This window comes from Trichechus manatus, unplaced genomic scaffold (genome assembly GCF_000243295.1).
Source record: "Trichechus manatus latirostris isolate Lorelei unplaced genomic scaffold, TriManLat1.0 scaffold00184, whole genome shotgun sequence".
NCBI lineage: Eukaryota > Metazoa > Chordata > Mammalia > Sirenia > Trichechidae > Trichechus > Trichechus manatus.
The window spans coordinates 3,294,157-3,316,474 of NW_004444120.1; the positions used below are offsets into that span (position 1 = coordinate 3,294,157).

Below are 22,318 nucleotides of genomic sequence, written 5' to 3' on the forward strand. Positions count from 1 at the left end.
AAAAAAAAATTCTGAAATACACACACACACACAAACTTATCTACCTATATCTATCTGTCTGTCTGCATATTTATCATATAAAAAAATGGCTAACGGCATGTTATTTGAAAGTAGCCCATTTATTTAGCTTTGCCTTCTAACAAGATATCAAGTTAATATTTTAGGTGATGAAATGCAAGGCACATCTTTTCCTCCAAGTAAATAAAGTGCTTTTGCTGGTAGCTTTGCTTTTATGTTCACATCCATTCTTGGATTCATCGGAGCATATTGTTTCTATTTTTAGACTGTTGCCAGGCAGATGTAAAATTTCTCCTCTTATGTTTGCCAATTTCTAGCTTCCTGATTGGTTACATAACTCTACTTTTGTTAGCCAACCACAGTGACTATGCAAATTGTATTTCAGTTTCTGTTGCTGTGAGAGAACTGATAAGATGGCTGCAGGGGGCTCCCTTTGGGTATGTTTATTATTTTAAAGAAGGTTTTCGTCTTTATGTAATAATGAGCAAAATAAATTTTTTTAAGGGTATTTTATTTTTTGAAGCAGGAAATCAAACCATCTAAGCAAGCTTTATCAGGCTTGAAAAATGCCTCTCACATCAGATTTGATTAATTTTAATGGTGCTATGTATTGACCTCTGTTAAAGATAGCATTATGTGTAAGTAGATATAATTTGCTTTTCGCATCCTACCTCCCAAAATAAAGGTCATCTTCTGTGTGTAAACCTGCTGTATGTGAACATGCTGGTACGTTGGTTTACAATTATGTCACGAATGTTTCAGATTACTACCTTTACTTCCTAAAAGAATAAGTAATTAGTTTTTTAATTTCAGAATTATTTTAGGTGTTAGTTAATATGTCTATAAATGCATCATTCTTTTAGCCAATATTTACTGAGTATGTACTATATGCCATACACTACGTAGTTCATTAATGTTACACCAGAATTTCTTCTTTCTTTTGTTAAATGACTTCAGAAGAAGTTTATGATATCAGCATATTTTAAGATATTTTCTGACATTAAAGCTTTGGAACTTAAATGTGTTAATGTTATACTAGATACGTGATGGGAAGTACCAAAGTGTGTCATTGAATAATGCATAAATATAGGTATTAGAGTCCACTTATAATAATTATTTCTTAAAGAATGTATTTAAAGTACTGACAAATACAATAAATGGTACAGGATACATTATATTGGATAAAGACAATACTGTGTACTGAAGAAATGTGACAAAACCATATGCAGTCCCAGAATGTTCAATAAGTATAGTATACCTCATTTTGAAACAAATTTATCAACATTAATCACATTTAAGTCCTTTTGCTGATAGTGATCGTTTATAATAGGAGAGAATGCTTCTACTAAACTTTAGACTTCCTAGCCCTTCTGGTAAAAGGTCATTAATTGCATTTACTATATGTAGAAAACTTTATTAATATGTGTGTCTGGAATGATTATCCATACCACACTCAGTACTGTTTCTATGTTGAAAACAGTTGCTTTCTTTTGTTGTCTCGTATAGCTATCTCATGCCCATTACTGTCATCACGTAACATGAGCATGTTGTTGTTGGGTGCCATTGAGTCGATTTTCAACTCATAGTGACCCCAGGTGACAAGAGTAGAACTGCCCCATAGAGTTTTCTAGGCTGTAATCTTTATGGGAGCAGATTGCTAAGTGTTGCTCCCGCAGAACCACTGGGTGGTTTCGAACCACTATCCTTTCGATTAGCAGCCAAGTGCTCAACTGTTGTGCCACCAGGTCTCCTAGATGAGCATACTATAGAATTATGTGCCATTTATAACAGGGAAAATGAGTACCTGGCTTATCTAAGATGAGCACCTAAGAGTACAAGGCTGGTGGTATTTTACTTGTTTCACCTTTTATACCACTATAATTATATACATATACTTGTAGGCGTACAAATACGAACCCCTAAAATATGAACTAAAACAATACTTTTTTTCATGTTTAAAGTGTGACCCATTAAAGTGGGATTAGGTTAAAAACAAAAGAAAAACAAAATAACTGTAGTTCTGTTTTTTTTTTTTTTTAAATAACAGGTTTATTGAGATATACTTCAGTTCACCTATTTAAAGTATACAGTTTAATGGTTTTTAGTATGTTTATGGATTTATACAAATCATCACCACAATCAATTTTAGAACATTCCGTTGCCCCCCTCAAAACAAACACTTGTATCCATTGTTTACGGATTTGTATAAATCATCACCACAATCAATTTTAGAACCTTCCATTGCCCCCCTCAAAACAAACAAACACTTGTATCCATTAACAGGTCTCTCTATTTCCCCTAACCTCCTTTCATGCCCTAAGCAGCTACTAATTTACTTTCTGTCTCCATAGATTTGCCTATTGTGGACATTTCATATAAACGGAATCATTAAATATGTGGGTGTGACTGGTTTCTTTCACTTAACGTTTACAGTGTTCATCCATGTTTAACAAGCTTGGAGGATACAAGCTCTAATATATAAAACTATTATACCAGTACCAAGTTGTTTTGATTACTGTAGCTTTATAGTATGTTTTGAAATCAGAGAATGTGAGTCCACCTACTTTATTCTTTTTCAAAATTGCTTTGGCTGTTTGGGGCCCCTTATCATTCCATATAAATTTAAGGTCTAGCTTTTCTTTTTCTGCTAAGAAGGCTGTTGGAATTTTGATGGCTGTCACATTGAGTCTACAAATGGCTTTGGGTAATATTGCCATCTTAACAATATTAAGTCTTCCAGTCCATGAATATGTAATGTCCTTCCATTTATTTAGGTCTTCTTTAATTTCTTACAGTAATGTTCTGTACTTTTTGTGTACAAGTTTTTTACTTTCCTGGTTAAATTTATTCCTAGGTATTATATCCTCTTAGATGCTATTGTAAATGGAATTGTGTCCTTAATTTCCTTTTCAGAATGCTCATTACAGATGTGTATAGAAACCCAACATATTTGTATGTATGTTGACCTTGTACCTTGCCACTTTACCGAATTCATTGATTAGCTCTAATAGTCTTCTTGGGGAGTCTTTATGATCCTATATATATATAGGATCTTTTTATGATCCTGTATGTATAGGATCATAAAAACCCAAAACCAAACCCATTGCCATCTAGCTGATTCCGACTCATAGCGACCCTATAGGACAGAGTAGAACTGCCCCATAGGGTTTCCAAGAAGCGGCTGGTGGATTGGAACTGCCGACCTTTTGGTGAGCAGCCAAGTGGCAGTTTGAATCCACCAGCCACTCCTTAGAAACCCTATGGGGCAGTTTTGAAGGAGCCCTGGTGGCGCAGTGGTTAAAGCGATCTACTGCTAACCAAAAAGTCAGCAGTTTGATACCACCAGTGGCTCCGCGGGAGAAAGATGTGGCAGTCTGCTTCTGTAGAGATTTACAACCTAGGAAACCCTATGGGGTCGCTGCTATGAGTCAGAGTTGGCTTGTCGGCAGTGGGTGTATAGGAACATGTCATTTGCAAAAAGGGATAGTTTTACTTCCTCCTTACTGATTTGGATATCTTTTATTTCTTTTTCTTGACAAATTGCTCAGGCTAGGACTTCCAGAATAGAAGGTTGAATAGCAGTGGCTAGAGTGGGCATCCTTGTATTGTTCCTGATATTAAGGGGAAAGCTCTCAGTCTTTCTCCATTGTGTATGGTGTTCCCTGTGGGGATCAAAATTTCAAGAGCATGATTTGCTCCTGTTTTGTCCAAGGACTTGTTGTGAAAGCAGCTGTTAAGACTTCTGGTGTCCTTGGTTGTTGATTTTTGTTTTTAAATTGGTTTGGTGATCCTCCATTTTTACATTCTGATACCCCAGGTAGCAATATCCGTTGGTTGATGACAGGCAGAGGGGTTATTTGTTGACTTGTCAAATGCTATCATCACTGAATAATTTTCTGAATTTGTGAGTACTAGGTGAACGTAGAGCAGAGTTCATCAATTAGTATTTTAAACAAGATGGTAGGATAGCTGTTAACAGGGCTTTTATGTGAATTGAGGGAAGAACCATAGCATAGTAGAATTGAAGAATTGTGAACCTGGGCTTTGGGTCCTCAAGTAATTAATATTGCCAGTGTTTTGTGAGTGACAGAGAACGTGGTGAAAACCTTTGTGAGATATAACAGAATATTAAAAGTAGTGATTGTATATTAAAATTTTAGAAAAATAATGGATGATTAGCAGACATGACAAGATAGCCATTATTTAAGATAAAAATGAAAAACTTGATATATTAAATTCCAGCAAGCAGATGTCAAAGTTGGTGAACCAGGTTCAGCCATCTAATGGCTAGTAAACAGTGAAAACAGATTTTCAGCATTTATTGTGCAAGGAACTAATTATCCTTTATGATTTTGTTTTCAGGAATATCACAGAATTCTCAAGCAAAATTTAGCAGTGCAAAATAAAATCACAGTTTCAGCTGAGGATGAGGTGTGTGTGTTGGGGGAGGAGCGTAAAGAATCCAATAATAGCTGCATTCTAAAGAGGCTAGGAATCATCAGCATAGGAAAAATAATAGTATGCCACTGTTAGTCAGGCCTACTGACTAATATTTAGTTAAGCCATTAAACTGAAACTTAAATTTGAATAAAAATTATTTTCAGCATTACATTATTCAGAAAAATGTTACATTAATGTCAGTTAACACATGAATGTAACTGGAGTGCTTGTGTAAAAGATAGAAGTGCCAAGTCTACTTAAATAATTTTGCTTAAAGTTTTTCAAATTTTTGTTAAATTTATTTTTAAGTATAGTTCATCAGATAGTCATAACTTTGAACTTAATGTAGTGTTTGTGTGCGTATGTATGCTTTTTGATCCAACAATCCTGGTACTTCCTGTTTTTATTATTCAAGGCTGTTTTTGAAAAGCAGTACAGACCAGACCTTAGTTTACTTAATAATAATAATAAAATACAAACACCACAGACTGTAGTTCAAACAAAGAATCTAGGGATATATTACTAGTAAGTCTCCATTTCATTGTTCACTCTTTGTTTTCACACTCAGTTTGGATTCTTGGTAGAACACTTGCCCTCATCTGCTTCCCTTGTTGCTGGGCAAGGTTTGTGTTGCTCTTGTCTGATTGGTTTTAAGCAGCTACCTCTTTGAGCCAATCAGACAGTGAATTTCACTTCTCTCAGAGGACTGAAGCACTGAAGCAGCTGCTGATTTTATTTTTCCTATGGGGAGATTATATAAATTTTAGAGCATGACTGCAGCAAGCTCCCTCTTGGGTATGTTTGAAAAATTACAAGTTTCATCTGTAACTAAAGGGGAAAAAATGAGGTTTATTTTTTAAACTTGTTTACTAAGAATACCTAATAGGTAGTGAATTTGGGAAAGAAGTGTATTCTGATGAGAGAGCTCCTATTTTTATTTTATATTTTTACATTTAAAGAACTGTAAAATGATGTAATATAAGAAAAAAGTCCCTTCAGTTTACATGAATATTTACCTTGCTATCCATATATTTACTTTATTCCTTTAAAAGGTGAGTTCATATAACCTTTTTATAACCTGCTGCGAAAGGTAGTTAAGGAGAAAAGGATGTAGTGACTGTACTTACAGCACTTAATATAGGTTGTCAGGAATCAGACATTTAAATTCCATTAGATGAATTAAACTTAGTGCAGTGGACAACAGAACACTTTATAATGCTATCCACAGTAAACCTTAGGGTACAGAATACTATTAACTTTTGGAATTGGAAATCAGCAATAGTGATAGGTGAGAATGAAAATAATATTGTTAATTATTTGAATTTAATGTTTTGCCAGATTTTAGTTATAAATGTTTTATAGATGTATAACCAAAAAAACCCACAGCTGACGTCAAGTTGAGCTGACTCGCAGCTACCCTGTAGGACAGAGTAGAACTGCCCCACAGGGTTTCTAAGGCAGTAAATCTTTAAGGAAGCTGACTGCCACATCTTTCTCCTGCAGAGTGGCTGGTAGGTTCGAACCGCCTACCTTTTGACTCTTAACCACTGTGCCACCAGGGTTCTATAGATACATAGACTATGGATTATTTATTGTTTTTAGAAATTTACATTTGAATTTTGCAGGTTCTAACCCATTGTGTACAAAAGTATGTTCTTGTATGTATTGTCCTTGTTTGACTTATTCCCCAGTAGAGAAGTGATTCATATTTCTGGAAGAATTCACAGACATATATTAAAGCAAGATAAAGTAGCATAAAAGATGTAAATTTTATTTGTGTGTGGTAAGTTTAATGCATGTTAATGATTTAGGATTTTATGCAAACAGTGTTCTAGATTACCTATTATTAGACAAAGAACCACACTAAACTCTTGTGGATCCAGGTTTTGTTTTATTAATTATATGTATCTGACCTTATTGTCTGTCTCCTGTTGCTGGGCAGGAATCAGAATGCTAGCTGCTGATTGGCTGAGTTTGTGAGCAGCTCTTGAACAGCCACTTAAATTTCTCGAGCTTTTTGAGCAAGCAGACTGTAGGCTAAGACATAACAGCTTTTGGAAATACTTCCCTTTGTTGTTTCATGGCTGTGATCTGTTTGCTAGAAAGAAGAAATGGGTGGATGGAGGAGGATGAAGCAGAGAAAAAAATAATGTTTTCACTTAAGAAGAGGCTCATTGGGCTTTCCTTAAAAATAATTTGCTAAAGATTTGAAAATTTTTCCCAAGCATAGAGACTTTTTGCAGGTAACACACTCTTCTCTGTTTTTCAAATATAAATTCCTTTGGTAAAAGGGAAATCCTTGTTAATGCTATAGAAAGAGATTTTATTGGTGGCAATATTTCCCCGAGTTCTTGAGTTTGAATATATAGAGTAAGGGCTTAAACTTTTTTTTTTTCACTGTATCCTCCTCATGAAGAAATATTTTCCAGAGAAACTAGTTCATCACGTTTTGCAGTTAATTCTAGATAATGGCAGACATTTTCTGCTGTGAAATATTAATGCTTTTTCCTGTGTCTATTAATTACTGTCACATGAAATTTCGCTTTGTAATTCTAGTGTTACCGTCTAAAAAAGCAGTATTTGTTTTGTACAATGGTTTTGTGAATGACATCTTAGTTCCAGATGGTAGTATTTAACATGATCCTTAGAAATGTTGTGTTCTGATTAATATAGCCATGGAGACTTGTTTGCATGTAGCACATCTTTCTCTTTGTACCTTTGTTAAATATACTTTGCTTATGCAAAATAGGTTTCTAGACTGCTGATTGGTTTGCACAGATGTGGCTGAACCTAGTTTGAACTGGTTTTTAAGGCTACTTCCTTATTGCTTTGTCTCTTTTTTATTATACTTAGAACCCATAAAAGATCTGGTAAATGGCTGTAGTGTGCTCCCTTGTGGATATGAATGGTAGTTATTCTGTAATTTTCTGTACAGTATTTTATTGTTACTGAATTTAATGGCAATTTTATTGATAAAAGCAGCTTGCTTGGATTGTATTTATTTTTATTAAATGTTATTTGATGGTGACATTTTAATATTAAACAGGAGGTTTGCATATTGGGTTTTCGGATTCATATACAAAATACCAAAATACTTAAGTTCTGTAGTTTATGCCTAAAACATTATTTTGAATATACATAGATGATTGTATGATAACATTTGTTGAGCACTTACTATGTTGAATGTTTAATATATTGAATTCCATTTAATCATCATCCAACCTCTGACAGGTACTGATATTACTCCGTTTGTAAGGTAACTGGAACTAAAACTTAGACATGTTAGGTAATGTACCCACTGTGACACAGTAAGTACATGGGAGAGCTAGAATTCAAACCCATGTTTCTGTCTACAGGTTCATGTTCTTAATCGGGTTAGTAAAACTTATGGAAATGTACATTAAAAAATGTCTACTTTTAATGCAACTGGTGATAAGAATTGCAGTTCAGTGTTTGAAAATATTAAAGAATAACTATATAAATAACAAATTTAATTATTTTTTATGTTTGGAGTCAGCAAGGAAAAATTACCCTAGAATTTGCATTCTACTTCTTTGTGGAAATTTTTCAGTTAGCATGACTTTGGAATGAATGGTGAGAAAACCCTTGAAGTTGAAATTTTACACTGCCATTGATAACCCTTAAAATAGTGTCTGTGATAATTTTGCATTGAGGTTCATTTGAAAGGTAAATTGTCTAAATAGTTTTATTCAGTCCCCCGATTTAAATAAAAAGGCTAAGAAGACTAAGAAATAATACTTTAAGTCTTTGGCTTAAAGTGAGAGAATGATTGCAGAATGTACCACAATCCAAAAGTAGCATGACAGAGTGGTAGGTTCTCAAGCTGTATTGGCCTCCATCAAATAGGCTAGGCCCATTGTTTTATGGCCTTCAGCCAAAGACCATCAGGGACATAACCTGTATTTGAACAAGTTGATTTATTATTTGTTACAGGCAGGGACAGTTCTCACCATGGGGAAACTGTATGGCATATCAGTAGAGGATGTTAGAAAAAAACCTAGTACAGGATTTGAATCTCGGTTTTGTTATTTTGAGTAGTGCTTAAGAAAGTAGATGAACCTCACTCTGAACTGGGTGCTTTCAGAAAGTAAGGGCAATTCTGTGGCTGGGTATCTCACTATATTTTATCTGTAGGGAAAACAGGAGTTCCCTGGATGGCACAGACAGTTAAGGACTCAGCTATTGACCAAAAGGTTGCCGTTTCAAAATCACTCAGAGGTGCTTTGGGAGAATGGTATAGTGATCCGCTTGTGTAAAAGACCACAGCCATTGAAAACTTTATGGCGTGCACATGGGGCTGCCATGAGTTGGAATCTACTCGAAGATAACTGGTTTGGTTTTTGGTTTATAGGGAGAACACACTATAAGGAGGATAAAACTGTAATTGGTAAAGAAGTAACAGTCACTCATTTAGTGGGAGAGGGAGATATTTTGGTATTTTGTGGATTGCACAGTGACTGTGTCTGAAAAAATGATCCGTGAGATTTTCTATATTCAACAGGAGAATAACGTGGCCTAGCTATAAGCATCAGATCAGTTTATAGTAACATTGAAGCCTAGCTGTAAGTGTCAGATAAATTCCCTGATGTGAGGGGCTGCTTTTTTTCCTGCTCAAGCCAAAGGAAGACAGGAAGCCAAAAAGTTAAGTCTAATCATTTACTTTTTTTCTTCCTGTTTGGAATTTTATGCTCCCATCACTCCTACTGGAAATGGTGATGGTGAGTGGATATCCAGTGCGCTTTGCTTGCTCATAATGTATTATATTTTTAAGAAATATACTTCTGAATAACTCCTAGAGGAAAGAAGAAATCACAGTGGAAATTAGAAAAAATTTTAGCAGAATAATAATGAAAATATGGCACATCAAAATATGAGATGCAGCTAAAGCAGTGCTTAGAGGGAAATTTATAGCTTTAAAATGCATATATTAAAAAAGGGGAAAGTTTGAAAACTAATAATTAAGCTTGAACCTAAAGGAAAAAATAGTAGTTTAAGCTTTTTAAAAGCAGTAAGAGAAATGAAATAATAAATATTAAAGCACAAAACAATAAAAGTAGAAAGCAGATTTAAAACTGAGAAATATTAACAAAGTTAAAAGTTTGTTCTTTGAAGAAATAAACTGATAAAACTCTAGCAAGACTGATAAAAAAACACACATTACAGTATGTTCCCCCCCCTTTTTAATAGTCTTATTGAGAGATTCACATGCATACATTTCACCCATTTAAAGTATACAGTTCATTGGTTTTTAGTATATTCACAGAGTTTTGCAATTATCACCACAATTAATTTTAGAACATTTTCATCTTATAAAGAATCCCTGTACCCTTTGGCAGCACCCCCTATTTCTCCCTTCCCCCATCCCTAGACAATCACTAATTTACTTTCTGTCTCTAGATTTGCTAATTCTGGGCATTTCATATAGATAAAATCATTAAATATGTGGTTGGTTGTGACTGGCTTCTTTCACTTAGCATAATGTTTTCAACGTTTATCCATGTTGTAGTATGTGTCAGTACTTCATTCCTTTTTATGGCCAAATAATATTCCATTATATGAATATACCATATATATATTTTTTTACCCATTCATTAGTTGATAGACTTTTGAGTTGCTTTCACATTTTGCTGTTATAAATAATGCTTCTATAAACATTCATGTACAAGTTTTTATGTGAACATACGTTTTTATTTCTCTTGGGTATATACATAGGAGTGAAATCACTGGGGTCATATGGCAACTCTGTGTTTAACATGTTGAGTAACTGCCAGACTGTTTTCCAGAGCAGCTGTACCATTATGCAATCCCACCAGTATTGTATGAGGTTTGCAGTTTTCCCACATCCTGGCCAACACTTGTTATTCTGTCTTTTTGCTTATAGCCATCCTAGTGTTTGTGAAGTGGTATCTCATTGTGATTTTGATTTGCATTTCCCTGACGATTAATGATGTTAAGCATCTTTTCATTTCTTTATTGCCATTTGTATATATTCTTTGGAGAAAGCAGTCAAATCATTTGCACATTTTTAAATTGGGTTATGGTTTATTTCTCTCTATTATTAAGTTATAACAGTTCTTTAAATCCTAGATACTTACATCTATCCTAGATAGAAGTCTCTTATCAGATAAATGATTTGCAAATATTTCCACCCACTATGTTGGCTGTCTTTCCACTTTCTTGATGGTAATGTCTTATTAATATGTTTACGATTCCTGTTCCTTAATTGTCTGTTTTCTTTTTTCTTATCTCTATGCTTCTTTCCTATTCCCCTACTGATTTTTCTTCCTCATTTTCTTTGTCAACCAGATTATTAACCATCTGTTTTTTTAAATGTTTATATAACTACACCAGGCTCTGTGAATCCCATTAGCTTTATTGAGAATGAAAACTAGTCCTTTTTGTCGTAATACTGGCTTGTAATTGATCTTCTAGTATGGATTATACCCATTCATTAATTTTGTGTTATATAAATCTAGTAAATACAAAAACTAACTCACATCAAGGGTTATGATGTTTTCTATATGCCATTATTTCAAAATATCATTAAGTGCTGCTTACTTCTCTTATAATAAGATTAATGTGCAGTAAATCTGTAATCAGATGACTTCTGTTTCAATTATTAAACATACTTTCTTTCTCTCTTTTTTCAAGATTCAAAATGGATAGTATAGAAGAACCTCAGAAAAAAGTCTTCAAGGCTCGAAAAACGATGAGAGTGAGCGATCGTCAACAACTTGAAGTAGTGTGCAAGGTCAAAGAAGAACTGTTGAAGGCTGATGTCAAGCTGTTAAATGGCAACCATGAAAATGGAGATTTGGACCCAACTTCACCTTTGGAAAATATGGATTATATTAAAGACAAGGAAGAGGTGAATGGCATCGAAGAGGTTTGTTTTGACCCTGAAGAAAGTAAAACAGAATGGAAGGAAACGCCCTGTATCCTAAATATTAATGTTAAAAACAGTCAGAATGATGATTTAAGTAGTGAACCTTTATTTTCTAATAATAAAACTCCTGAACCAGCCTCTCAGATGACTTCTGAACCACCTTCTGGTGTTCCGGCCTCTAACGATCTGAACTTTGGAGATTCGGCCTCTGGAATACTGGCCTTACCTGTTCCTGCCTCTAGTGGTCCCACTTCTGGTGATCCCACCTCTGATGATCGCACCTCCAGTGATCCCATCTCTGGTGAACCTGCCTCCAGTGAACCTGCCTCCAGTGAATCCGCCTCTGGTGAACCCACCTCTGTTGAATCTGCCTCTGGTGAACCTGCCTCTGGTGAACCCGCCTCTGATGAACCCGCCTCTGATGAACCTTCCTCTGATGAACCCACTTCCGGTGATCTGGCCTCTGATGATCCAGCCTCTGGTGATCTGGCCTCTAGTGATTTGCCGTCTGGTGATCTGTCCTCTGGACCATCAGCCGCTAGCGGACCGATCTCTGATGAACTGGCCTCTGATGAACCAGCCTCTGATCAACCAACCTCTGGAACACTGGTTTCTGATGATCAAACAGCCTTTGAACCAAGTACTATACCAGTTTGTGAAGCAGTTCCTGAAACTACAGAGCCTAGTAGCAATAAAGATGATGATTTTCTTGAAAATAATAGGGATGATGAAAAGTTAGACCAAATTCAAAGTAAGGACTCATTTGAAGAGAAAAATAATGGTGATAGTAATACTGATGCTAATGAAGAAACTCCAAAAACAGATGAAACAACTATTTGTTCAAATCTACCTCCTGAAAATGAAAAGAAGGTAGAGGAAGATGGTATCCTAGAGCTTGCTCTTGGAGAAGAGGCTATATCTAGTAGTATGGAACTTGATCAAGGTGAAAAGAATGAAGATGAAAATTCTTCAGACCTTGCAGAAACCATTAATGAAAATGTTATAGAAGATGACAAAAATGAGAATATATTAGAAAACACAGATTCCATGGAGACAGATGAAATTATTCCTATTTTGGAAAAGCTTGCACCTGCTGAAGATGAACTTACTTGCTTCTCTAAAACGTCTCTCCTTCCAATTGATGAGACAAATCCAGATTTGGAAGAAAAAATGGAAGGTTCTTTTGGATCACCATCTAAACAAGAAAGTAGTGAGAGTTTGCCAAAAGAAGCCTTTTTGGTCCTCTCTGACGAAGAGGATATTTCAGGTGAAAAAGATGAGTCTGAAATTATATCACAAAATGAGGCATGCTCTCCAGGTTAGCAGATTATTTAAATTTTAAAGATTTTGTTTAGTAAAATGTTTTTAAAAACATCCTCATCAAGTGTTAAAATTCTTTTAGTCGCAGAGAGAAAAAGTTGAGAATGGTGGTGACTAGAAGGATCTCTTAACTTCACAGAATTTGAGTTACAAAGTACCCACTCTGTGAGCAGCATTGTGCTGAGTGCTACGAAGGGACATGAGAAAAGTAGAAATTGCCCTTATTTCTCTTGCCTTTAAGGGATTTAAGGGATTTATAGTCTAGAAAGAGATAAGCTGGACCAACATGACATTATTAGGTAACAATTTCATGCCAGTACATAATGATCAAAGTCATAACAATTGTTCTTTCTCGCTATCACTTTGCAGTCAGATAACTTAGGATCTAAAAACCTAGTGATTTAGTTTAATTGCTTCAAGTTTAGTAAATCATGTTTTCAATTCATCTTACTAATGAAATATGATTCTTTAATATTCTTTGTCCAGGAAATGGCACCACTGTTGGCACGAAGTCAGAAACTTTGGGGCTATAGTATTCATTTGATAAAGAATTTATTCATTTGGTTCTTTAGTCCTCTTTATAGTCTGTCTAACCTCTTCCCTTCCACCTCATCTTCTGAATGATCTCCCTGTAACTCATATTTTTTAAAATTTGATTAATTCTGTCCCTTTTATTAGATTTCTATTACTTTTAGGTTAATTCCAAACTCCTTATATAAAAGTAATATAAACTATGGTCTGCTCAATGCCTACCTCTCCTATCTCTTTTATTATTCCCAGAGGAAAAGGAGACAATGAGAAAAATCGTTCTTTGCTTTCATGGTCAAACTCAAATATCATTCCTGTATGAAACTTTCTCACCCCTCTTCAGACTTGGGTGACTATCTCAATCTTCCCATTGTATCGCATTCTGTTAGACCTGGCGCTCCATGAGAAGAGTGATCTTGTTAGCATGAACCACATCTGGTTTCTAGTTTGTTCAAATTAAAAAAAAGGAGGCAGGCTTAGGAGAGAGAGACAAGAGAAAATCTCTTCTCCAATATATCATACATATTAGCTTTTAGAAAGAGAGTTTTTTTTTTTTTTTTAATTTAATTTTATTAAAGGCTGATTTCATTTCCAAAGGGCATTCATTCATTCACCAAAGCTATTTGGAGGGACAGGCTAGCCTTTTCTTGGTTTTTGGAATTTAAAGGTCAAATTCAGTACTTGCCTTCAGGATGCAGCCAAGAATTAAACCACAGGTCATTAATTATAATTTGATGAATACAGTGAATAATGTTCTGAGAGTTTAGAGTAGAGAGTAATTTTATGAGAGCACAAGATGTATTCAGGGCAATGCTTGCCTGTCAGTTTACTGCAATTAATCCCTCTTAATAGCAACTCCATCATTTTACTTGCTAAGGCCAAAAGCTTTGGAGTAATTTTTATTGGCTTCTCTCCTATCCCATATCCAGTTCATTAGAAAATCTTGTTGGTTCTACCTTCAGAATAGATCTAGAATCCAATGTGTTCTTACCACCTTAACTGCTGTCCATCCTGCTTTAAGCCACCATCATCAGGTCAAAACAGTGCCTGGCACAAAATCAGTGCTCAGTAAGTATTTGTAGAGTGAATGAATGATTGATAATGCAAGAGTGGTATATCATGAAGGACCTTAGTTACAATGCTGAAGCATTATGATGCCATTGAAAGACTTTAAGCAGAGGAAAATGATATGATGAAATTTCCATTTTAGAAAGATAATAGGCTACAAGGTTTGGGGTAAACTTTATTCATTCAATAAATATTTATATAGAGGGTGGCATTGGGGCAAGACCTTTAAAAAGCCTTATGGCAGTCTGTTTAAGAAAGGTATTGCAAATTGCAGCTTGTGCAGCTATTTCATGAGTTTACAAATTTTACCCTAGTCAGAATGTTGGTATTGGAGACCATCCCACACAATGCTATTAAATATAGACAGGTGAATATTAAGCCATCCATGTGACATATTTTGAAAAGTTCGAAGTTGAGTTTAATTTTGGTACTTGCCTTTAGATTTTTATCCTCATGGTATGCAGTGTAAATTTATGGTATTAGCAGGTTAAGTTTAGTTACATGTTTAATTTCTTAGTTGGTAACTAAACTTTTATTTTGTTTGTGTGTTACCCCTCTTCTCAGAAGGAAATTTTGTGTCCTGTGGGTTTAAGTGTGGTTTCTTCATTGATTCTTAGACTAGACCCCACTTTCTTTATATGGCAACAGAATCTGTTGCTTGTCATTGTGTTGCTGTGCGCCTGTTGAGGTGATACTTTTATCAGGTTCTTTATTCTTGACTAATTTTTAATCTCTCAGAACACAGAATTACAAATTATACAAGCGTAGCTAGTAACTTTTATGTGTTATACTAATGATAGAAACATCATAAACCTATCATTTTCACGCACTTCTTTAGTAAATTTGTTTTGAATGTACCTGTTGGGATGAGTATGAGCAACAACCGCCTCCTCCCTCTCCCCCTAAAAAGGCTATCAGAAATCAAATAGAAGGACTAATTTAATTTTACAAAAATAGAAGAAAAACCTAAAAGAGTGTTGCAGATATACTTCAGTAGACCCTGAAATGTTATCATTTTGTAACATAGTATTGTGTAACTGATGCTCACTAAATGATTAAAATTATAGCCTTTTTCAGAAGGCTTGGGAAATAACATTTCTTTCTCTAGGAAAAGTCAAACAACAATAGAGGTGGCACACATTGGTCATGTCTTCCGTGTAACTGCCAAGTTTTTTCCATCAACTATACGTGCTCTTCTAGTTATTATTTCATCTTTTTCCTCTTTGGGAGCCATTCTTCAAGTTATGTTAACAAAGCTAGGACTGTTTCTTCTCCTATTAACTCTTCAACTTACTGGATTTTGATTTTCACCTAATTGTTGTCAGTGAGGTGACATTGATGTCCGTGTTGTTAAATGCAGGAGCATCTTTTCTTTGTCTTTGGTGTTTTCTCAAACTTGGATGACCTCTTAATAACAGTCTTCCCTCCTTCAGGTGACATTGATGTCCGTGTTGTTAAATGCAGGAGCATCTTTTCTTTGTCTTTGGTGTTTTCTCAAACTTGGATGACCTCTTAAGACTCTGCTTAGATTTTGGGCAACTGCATTTTCCATTTTTTTCCCTTTTTTTGCCCCTCTCATTTTATTTCTGGTGGCTATTGCTCCTCCATCTGCTGCTGCTACTTTTTTTTTTATTTAACATTTTTGAGGAGAAAAATCTGTTTTAGAGTAAACCAGATTTTACATTATGAACTCTGGCTTAGTTTTCTTCTAGATTTTATTTCAGATTTAAAAATATCTTGTTGATTTTCTTCTGTCTTGTTCATTGGATCTTTAAGATAAATACGATGAACGTAAAAGGATGCTAATGAGAATAATTGCATGGGAATAGAATTGAAGGTTTCCCTCTATTTTTGCTTTAGGTTGGTAGTGATAGCATTAACCTAGTTCAGTCAATTTTACTGATAATTTCTATTGTGTTCAGTTAAAATTCTTTATTATCTCAAGCCATCTATATTTGACTATGTATGGATTTGGCTTTTCTTTATGGAATACCTTTTTTTTGTTTTTTTTTATATTGGGCTTTAAGTGAATTTACAGTTAAGTCAGTTTCTCATGCGAAAATTTATACACACATTTCTGTGTGACCCTAGCTGCTTTCCATGTAATGTGGCAGCACATTCCTCCTTTCCAGCCCAGATTTCCCACGTCCATTCAACCAGCTCCTGTCCCTTTTTGCCTTCTGGTCTTCCCTTCCTTATGGAATATCTTATTCCTGTACTCACTCAACCAAACCCACAGCTGTCAAGTTGGTTCGGACTCATAGTGACTCCACAGGGTTTCCAAGGCTGTAAATCTGTATGGAAGCAGACTGCCACATCTTTCTCCTGTGGAGCTGCTGGTCATTTTGAACCACCAACCTTTCTGTTAGCAGTCAATCGCTTTAACCACCATGCAACCAGGACTCTTTTATTCCTGTATACTGGTCTCTAAATTGCAGGATTTTTCTTTTCAGAATTAAGGGAGACCAAAGATGAAGTAGGTTTGGGAAGGAGAATGTAGGTGGAAGATAAGTTTCAGATAACGATTGTCACTGAAGTTTGACTTATAAGCCTGCATTTCAAGGCAGAAACCTGGATTATATAGAAAATTTAAGAGTAGATAGCATATAGACATTAGTTGAAGTTGTGTGACTAGATGAGATCACCTCAGAGTGACTATAAATGGAGAAGAGAGGGAATTGAAGCAAAGACTGAGCTTCCTGTTTGCATTCCAGTGCTTAGAGGTTGGTGAGATAAGGAAGAACCTGCAAAGGAGACAAGAAAGAGCCACTGTTGAGATAGATTGAGGTGTCGTAGAAGTCAAGTAAAGAGACTATTTTAAGGAGGAGGGAGTAATTAACTCAGCTGTACTTATACTCTGTGAAATGCTGCTATGAGTTCAAGTAAGATGGAAGAGAAATGTTTAACGACCTGAAGATCATTGGTGATCTTGACAAGGTGCAGTTTTGGTGAATGGTGGAATTGAAAGCTTGATTAGGTTTTGGGTTGAAGAGAGAATGGGAGGAGAAGAATTGGACACAATAATATAATTTTTTTTTTATTTTGAGTTTTGCTTTAAAGGGGAGCACAGAAATATACTGAGGGAGATATTATTTGGAACTTTGTGATAGTTAAATAAAACTTTAAAAAATTGCTTGCTGGAAAATAAATCACATTACCAGTAATGCCACATTTTTCTAATATCTCTTGTGAGTTTGATAATATACACTTATTGACCATTTGTATTTCCTTATCTGTGAATTGCTTGTTTATCTCCGTTGCCCATTTTTCTGATGGGTATATTGTCTTTAATTAATTTGTAGAATTGTTTTATTTTAAATATTCTTGTGGAGCCCATAATCAAACACTGGGAGTTGGCCATCTATGGCCTGTGGCCTCTCTTGTGTTTGTAAATAAGGTTTTGTTGGAATATAGTCACACCCATTTGTTTCCATATTACTTATTATTTATGGATGATTCCTCCTTTGAGGAAATAATTGAGTAGTTGTGACAGAGACCATATGGCCCACAAGACTGAAAATATTTACTGTTTGGCCATTTACAGAAAAAGTTTGCCAACTTTTGATGTAAAGCAATAGTATTGTCATATTTCCTCGGAATAAAATTGTATAAGGTGTAATTATGAAAATGGGAGACTGACTCCTTAATGTAAGTTCTGTATTTTAATCCTCTACAACACAGTTTTTCTACGTTTAGTTAATGAGACCAACCGTATTAAAGATAACAGTGATTAGATCGGTATTAAGCGTCTGATTTGCCTAAAGTCTTTTCCAGAGTTACCAAAATTTTAAGGTCTGGTTTCTGCCCTTAGTGAGCCATTTGTCTAGTCTGGTTGAAAAGAAAGAATACCACAAATAAAACTGTTGTAATGCAGCTGTGTCTAAGACCACAGGACCTATCTGTGAATGAGGATGATTTTCTAAAAGCATCATCCTTAACCTGAGTATTTGGATGAGTCTGAGGAGTCCCAGGAACCACCTAAAATTGTATATAAAAATGCCTGTGTGCATGGACCTTTGGTTATTATTCTGGTTGAAGGAGGTCTACTTTCAGATTCTTTAGAGGCTTTGTGAACAAAAAATTTAAAGAAATATAGGGCCTTACCTCTCTTTGTACAATCTATTAATACCATTTTTCTTACCCAAACTTCTTAATACTACATGAAATTCTAGCATAATTTTAAATTCTGTGTATCTATTAAAAAATCCCAGTGAAAGTTTTAAGTGTTGAGAATTCAGTCATATCTTACCAACTTACCTGGAAAATGGGACTTGGGTGCTGGAAGGAAGTTTTTGAGTAAAACGAAGGAAGCTCAAGCTAAGCTTGACATGTCTGTAGTGGAAAGGCAGCTAACGTGCATAAAAGAAGCAGACCAAACAAGGCCAGTTGACTCTGTTGTGTTCTGAGGACTCTGGCTTGAAGTTATCCTGATTGGAGCCATAGCTAATTTTGTGCTTTTACTGGTGTGAGGATTCGCTAAATAAAGGCTATGCAAACTTTTTTCGTCTCAAGTAACCCAGTTACTTTGTGTCTTTGGAACCTCTGTGGGGACTTAGAAGCTTTGGAGTCACCAACCCTGAGTATTAAAATCTGGAAGATTAGGGGGGGAAAAAAAAAGTATGTATAGAAAGAAATGCTTCATAATATGCTTGTGATTTTCAAGAAAGCAAAAACAAATTTACATTTATTTTATTGAAACTAAGGATGAAGCATGAGATCTTAAAATGTTTCTAATGAGCAAAGGGTGATAACTGGAAAATTTTATAATATGCACTGTTTGTTTTAAAATTAAAAAAACGTTTTTAGTTATCTTTACTCAGTTAGCTTTATTTAGCGTGAAAAAAATATTTGTAAGAGCCTCAATAGGTTCATCAGTGATCCTGTTCTCTATGCCTATTTTCATTTAAAAGGTCTTTTTAATTATTTTAACCTTGACTTCTGCCCTCAGGGCCATTGGGATGAAAGCCCTAGAGTTCAGAGAAGTGGTGTCATATCTTTATGTATGCTATATACCTGTGATTGCTTATTTAATATTAGTTAGAGGATACAAGGAAACGTAGCATACTTTATGGAAGCCACTGGGAAGCGAATTGTAGTGATATATAAGGGGAAAAAAACAGAAATCCAAATGTATTACTGATTTGTTGTAAATATTCCCTACCCCCAATTTAATGATTAGGTTATTTGAGGAGTTAGAGGTTGATTTACTAAAGGCCATTTCTAATACCTCTGGGATTTTATTTGTAGTAAAAGAATGCAGGTGTGAGACATTTTTAGCAGTATGTTTTTGGTAGTACTCTTTCATTGATACGTTTAGTACTACTGTTTCCTCCAGTATCTTTTTACAACTGCTTAAAATAAGGCATCATGGTGTAGTAGAAAATACATGGATTTTACATTTGAATTTCCTTCCTAACTAGTTATGTGACCTTGTGAAATTACTTAACCTTTGTGAACATTAGATTCCTCGTCTGTGTGATGGCAAAAAATACTGTTCACAGTGCAGGATTATAATGAGGACATGAAGTGATACAGGTTAAGCACCTAGTTCAGTTGTTGGCACTGGTGTCAAAAGTAGCTATTAATTTTTAAGTGAAACTTTTATTATTTCTAGGATAGCTTTTCCATTCCTCTTTTATGAACTATCCTTAAACTAGTCAAGTAACTTAATGATTCAGCCTGTTGGGTCAGTATGTTAGGTGTTTTGAGTTTTCAGTGGTTTGTATTTTTGTAATTGTCACAACCACTGCTTTAATCTTTAATAATTGAATGTTAAGAAATCTAAGTGCTTTTGTAGTGTTATTTTCACATTTTATTAATCTTATGGCGACAGTAAATTACTAAGATTCTTTGTTTTAAAATCTATACTACGAATAATTTTTTTCTATATGAAAAGTTTATTATGAATTTACAGAAATATTTGGAAAGTAGACTTGGCCATTCATTTCTGCCAGTTGATGCTCCCTCTTTATTCTCAAAATGTCATATTTTAGGACTCTGATTTCATAAGATTATTATCTGAATAGTTACCAAAAATGTAAATTTTAATGAGCTGTTATGCATTCCAATGGAAGTAAGATTTTCTTTTCTATTTTTGTTGCAGCAGAAGTAGAAGGAAATGAAAAGGACAGCAAACCTGAGGAAGACGAGCAAGTAATACCTGAAGAAGATGAAAGACCTTCTGAGAAAAGTATGCATGTACAAACCCAGCTTGAACTAGTTTGAAAATCAGTCCATTGTTTCTGGTTTTAAGGCCATGGAGTATTTCTGTCCATGAGATAATTGTAAAACTTTGCAGTTTAATTAAGCCACAACTAAATCATTATGTTGATGGCTAACCCAGGGATCTTTGAAAGTATTAATTATCTCATATACTTCAGTGTTTATTTTATTTATACATTTCAGTGTTCCACAAGAAAGATTTAAGATTAATGTTTAGTAAGCTACTGTCAGACTGTCTTGAGAAAAATCGTTAAATTTACATTTAGAGCATTGGACTGTAAGGTTTTTGTCTGGCCCGATATGTGTTTCAGTCTATTTAGGTTCTTAAGCTTCGCAGGAAGGGGAAATGATGGGGCTGAGTATTGTTAGGTTTATAGGAAAGATAACTGGACTAGAAATCAGGAAACCTACTACTCTCCGTGTATGACCATGGGTAAGTCATTTGAATATAAGAGAAGTTACAGAGTAGATCTGGATTAATAAATAGGCACATAGATATATATGTAGTGAGAGGGAGAGAGATAGGTATGGTCAGATAAAGGCATTTGCCTTTTAAAAAATGTGGAGATTTTAGTAATTTTAGATACTGAAACAAAACTAGATAAAATTTGCTTATGATCTTATGAATATTACCAGTGTTTGAATAGAAATTTTTAAAGTGAAGATCTTTGAATGTCTGTTCTTTACCAAATGTACTTTTTTAATGACATAATAATTTTATTACTTTTATATATTTGAAATTCATTAGGCTGTGTTAAGAATAACTGTTACTATGTTATTTTCCTAAGGCTGATTAAGTAAGAATTTTTCCTACATTTTACTGAGGAGGAAGAATTAAATAATTAAAGCTATGCACAGTTACTAGAAATTTATGACAAGAGAATAAATACTGTATTTTATCAGAGGATTCATGTGCATTATGAAATTAAGCATAGGGAATGAATATGAAATGATTTCTTCCCCCTTATGAATAACACAATTGTTAGGCAACTCCATCTTACTGTTAAGATTTCAAGGAAAGAATGTTCTGTGTTCACATTCTACATTGTTTAGTCATTAGGAAGCTCTTATGTATATATTGAAAATCATTTCAAGTTTAATGCTAAAAGCCACTTACCTGTTTTTCAAAAAGAATACATAAAATGAATATGTTAAAAAATTACGTAAAATAATTGTATACATAAAATAATTGGTTGAGAATGCTATTGTGATAGATAGAAGCGATATTTTGATGAGGATGGAGAATAGGCATTAAGGCTATAAGAAAAATACCTGCCTAATCATGCTTTTTGTTCTCAGATGAATTTTCAAGAAGAAAACGTTCTAAGTCAGAGGACATGGACAATATACAGTCCAAACGCCGTCGATACATGGAAGAAGAATATGAGGCAGAATTTCAAGTAAAGATTACAGCCAAAGGAGACATTAACCAGAAACTACAAAAGGTATTATCTATTACAAGTTAAAATAAAAAGTATCATAGTCTTTATTTTTCTAGATCTTTGAAATTATTCTGTATTTTACTGACATTCAGGTTTATCATAAAAAGAGAGAGAGCTTGAAGAAAGTGGTTGAGCTTGTAAAGTCTATTTTTATCCTTGATAATTTAATTTTAAAATGTATTCTGACATTTATGGCTACATAGGTGTTTTAGGAGATGATAGTGATTATGGAAATAAAAGGGAGATAGATCTTCTTTCTTTACTTTAATAAAAGAACTGAATATAAGTTTTCAACTTTTCTCTTCATATTGAACTTTCTTTAGTGAAAAGGGAGCACTAGAGTCTCACATATTAATGTTTTAGTCTTTATCAT

The 22,318-nt window shown here is 34.5% G+C and overlaps 1 protein-coding gene across 7 annotated transcripts in view; it reads left to right on the forward strand.

Moving 5' to 3' along the window:
• ATF7IP (activating transcription factor 7 interacting protein) overlaps positions 1 to 22,318 on the forward strand; it is a 121,109-nt gene that overhangs the window by 50,504 nt on the left and 48,287 nt on the right. For 2 of the 7 annotated variants that reach the window (XM_023741588.1, XM_023741589.1), the window contains exons 2-4: positions 11,131 to 12,683; positions 20,385 to 20,471; positions 21,803 to 21,948. In XM_023741588.1, the coding sequence (XP_023597356.1) occupies positions 11,138 to 12,683; positions 20,385 to 20,471; positions 21,803 to 21,948 (1,779 nt within the window). In that variant the 5' untranslated portion in view covers positions 11,131 to 11,137. Of the gene's footprint in view, positions 1 to 236; positions 456 to 3,359; positions 5,254 to 11,130; positions 12,684 to 20,384; positions 20,472 to 21,802; positions 21,949 to 22,318 lie in introns of those variants that run through there. The other 5 variants (XM_023741592.1, XM_004387334.3, XM_012558753.2 and 2 more) reach the window with 5 other exon arrangements.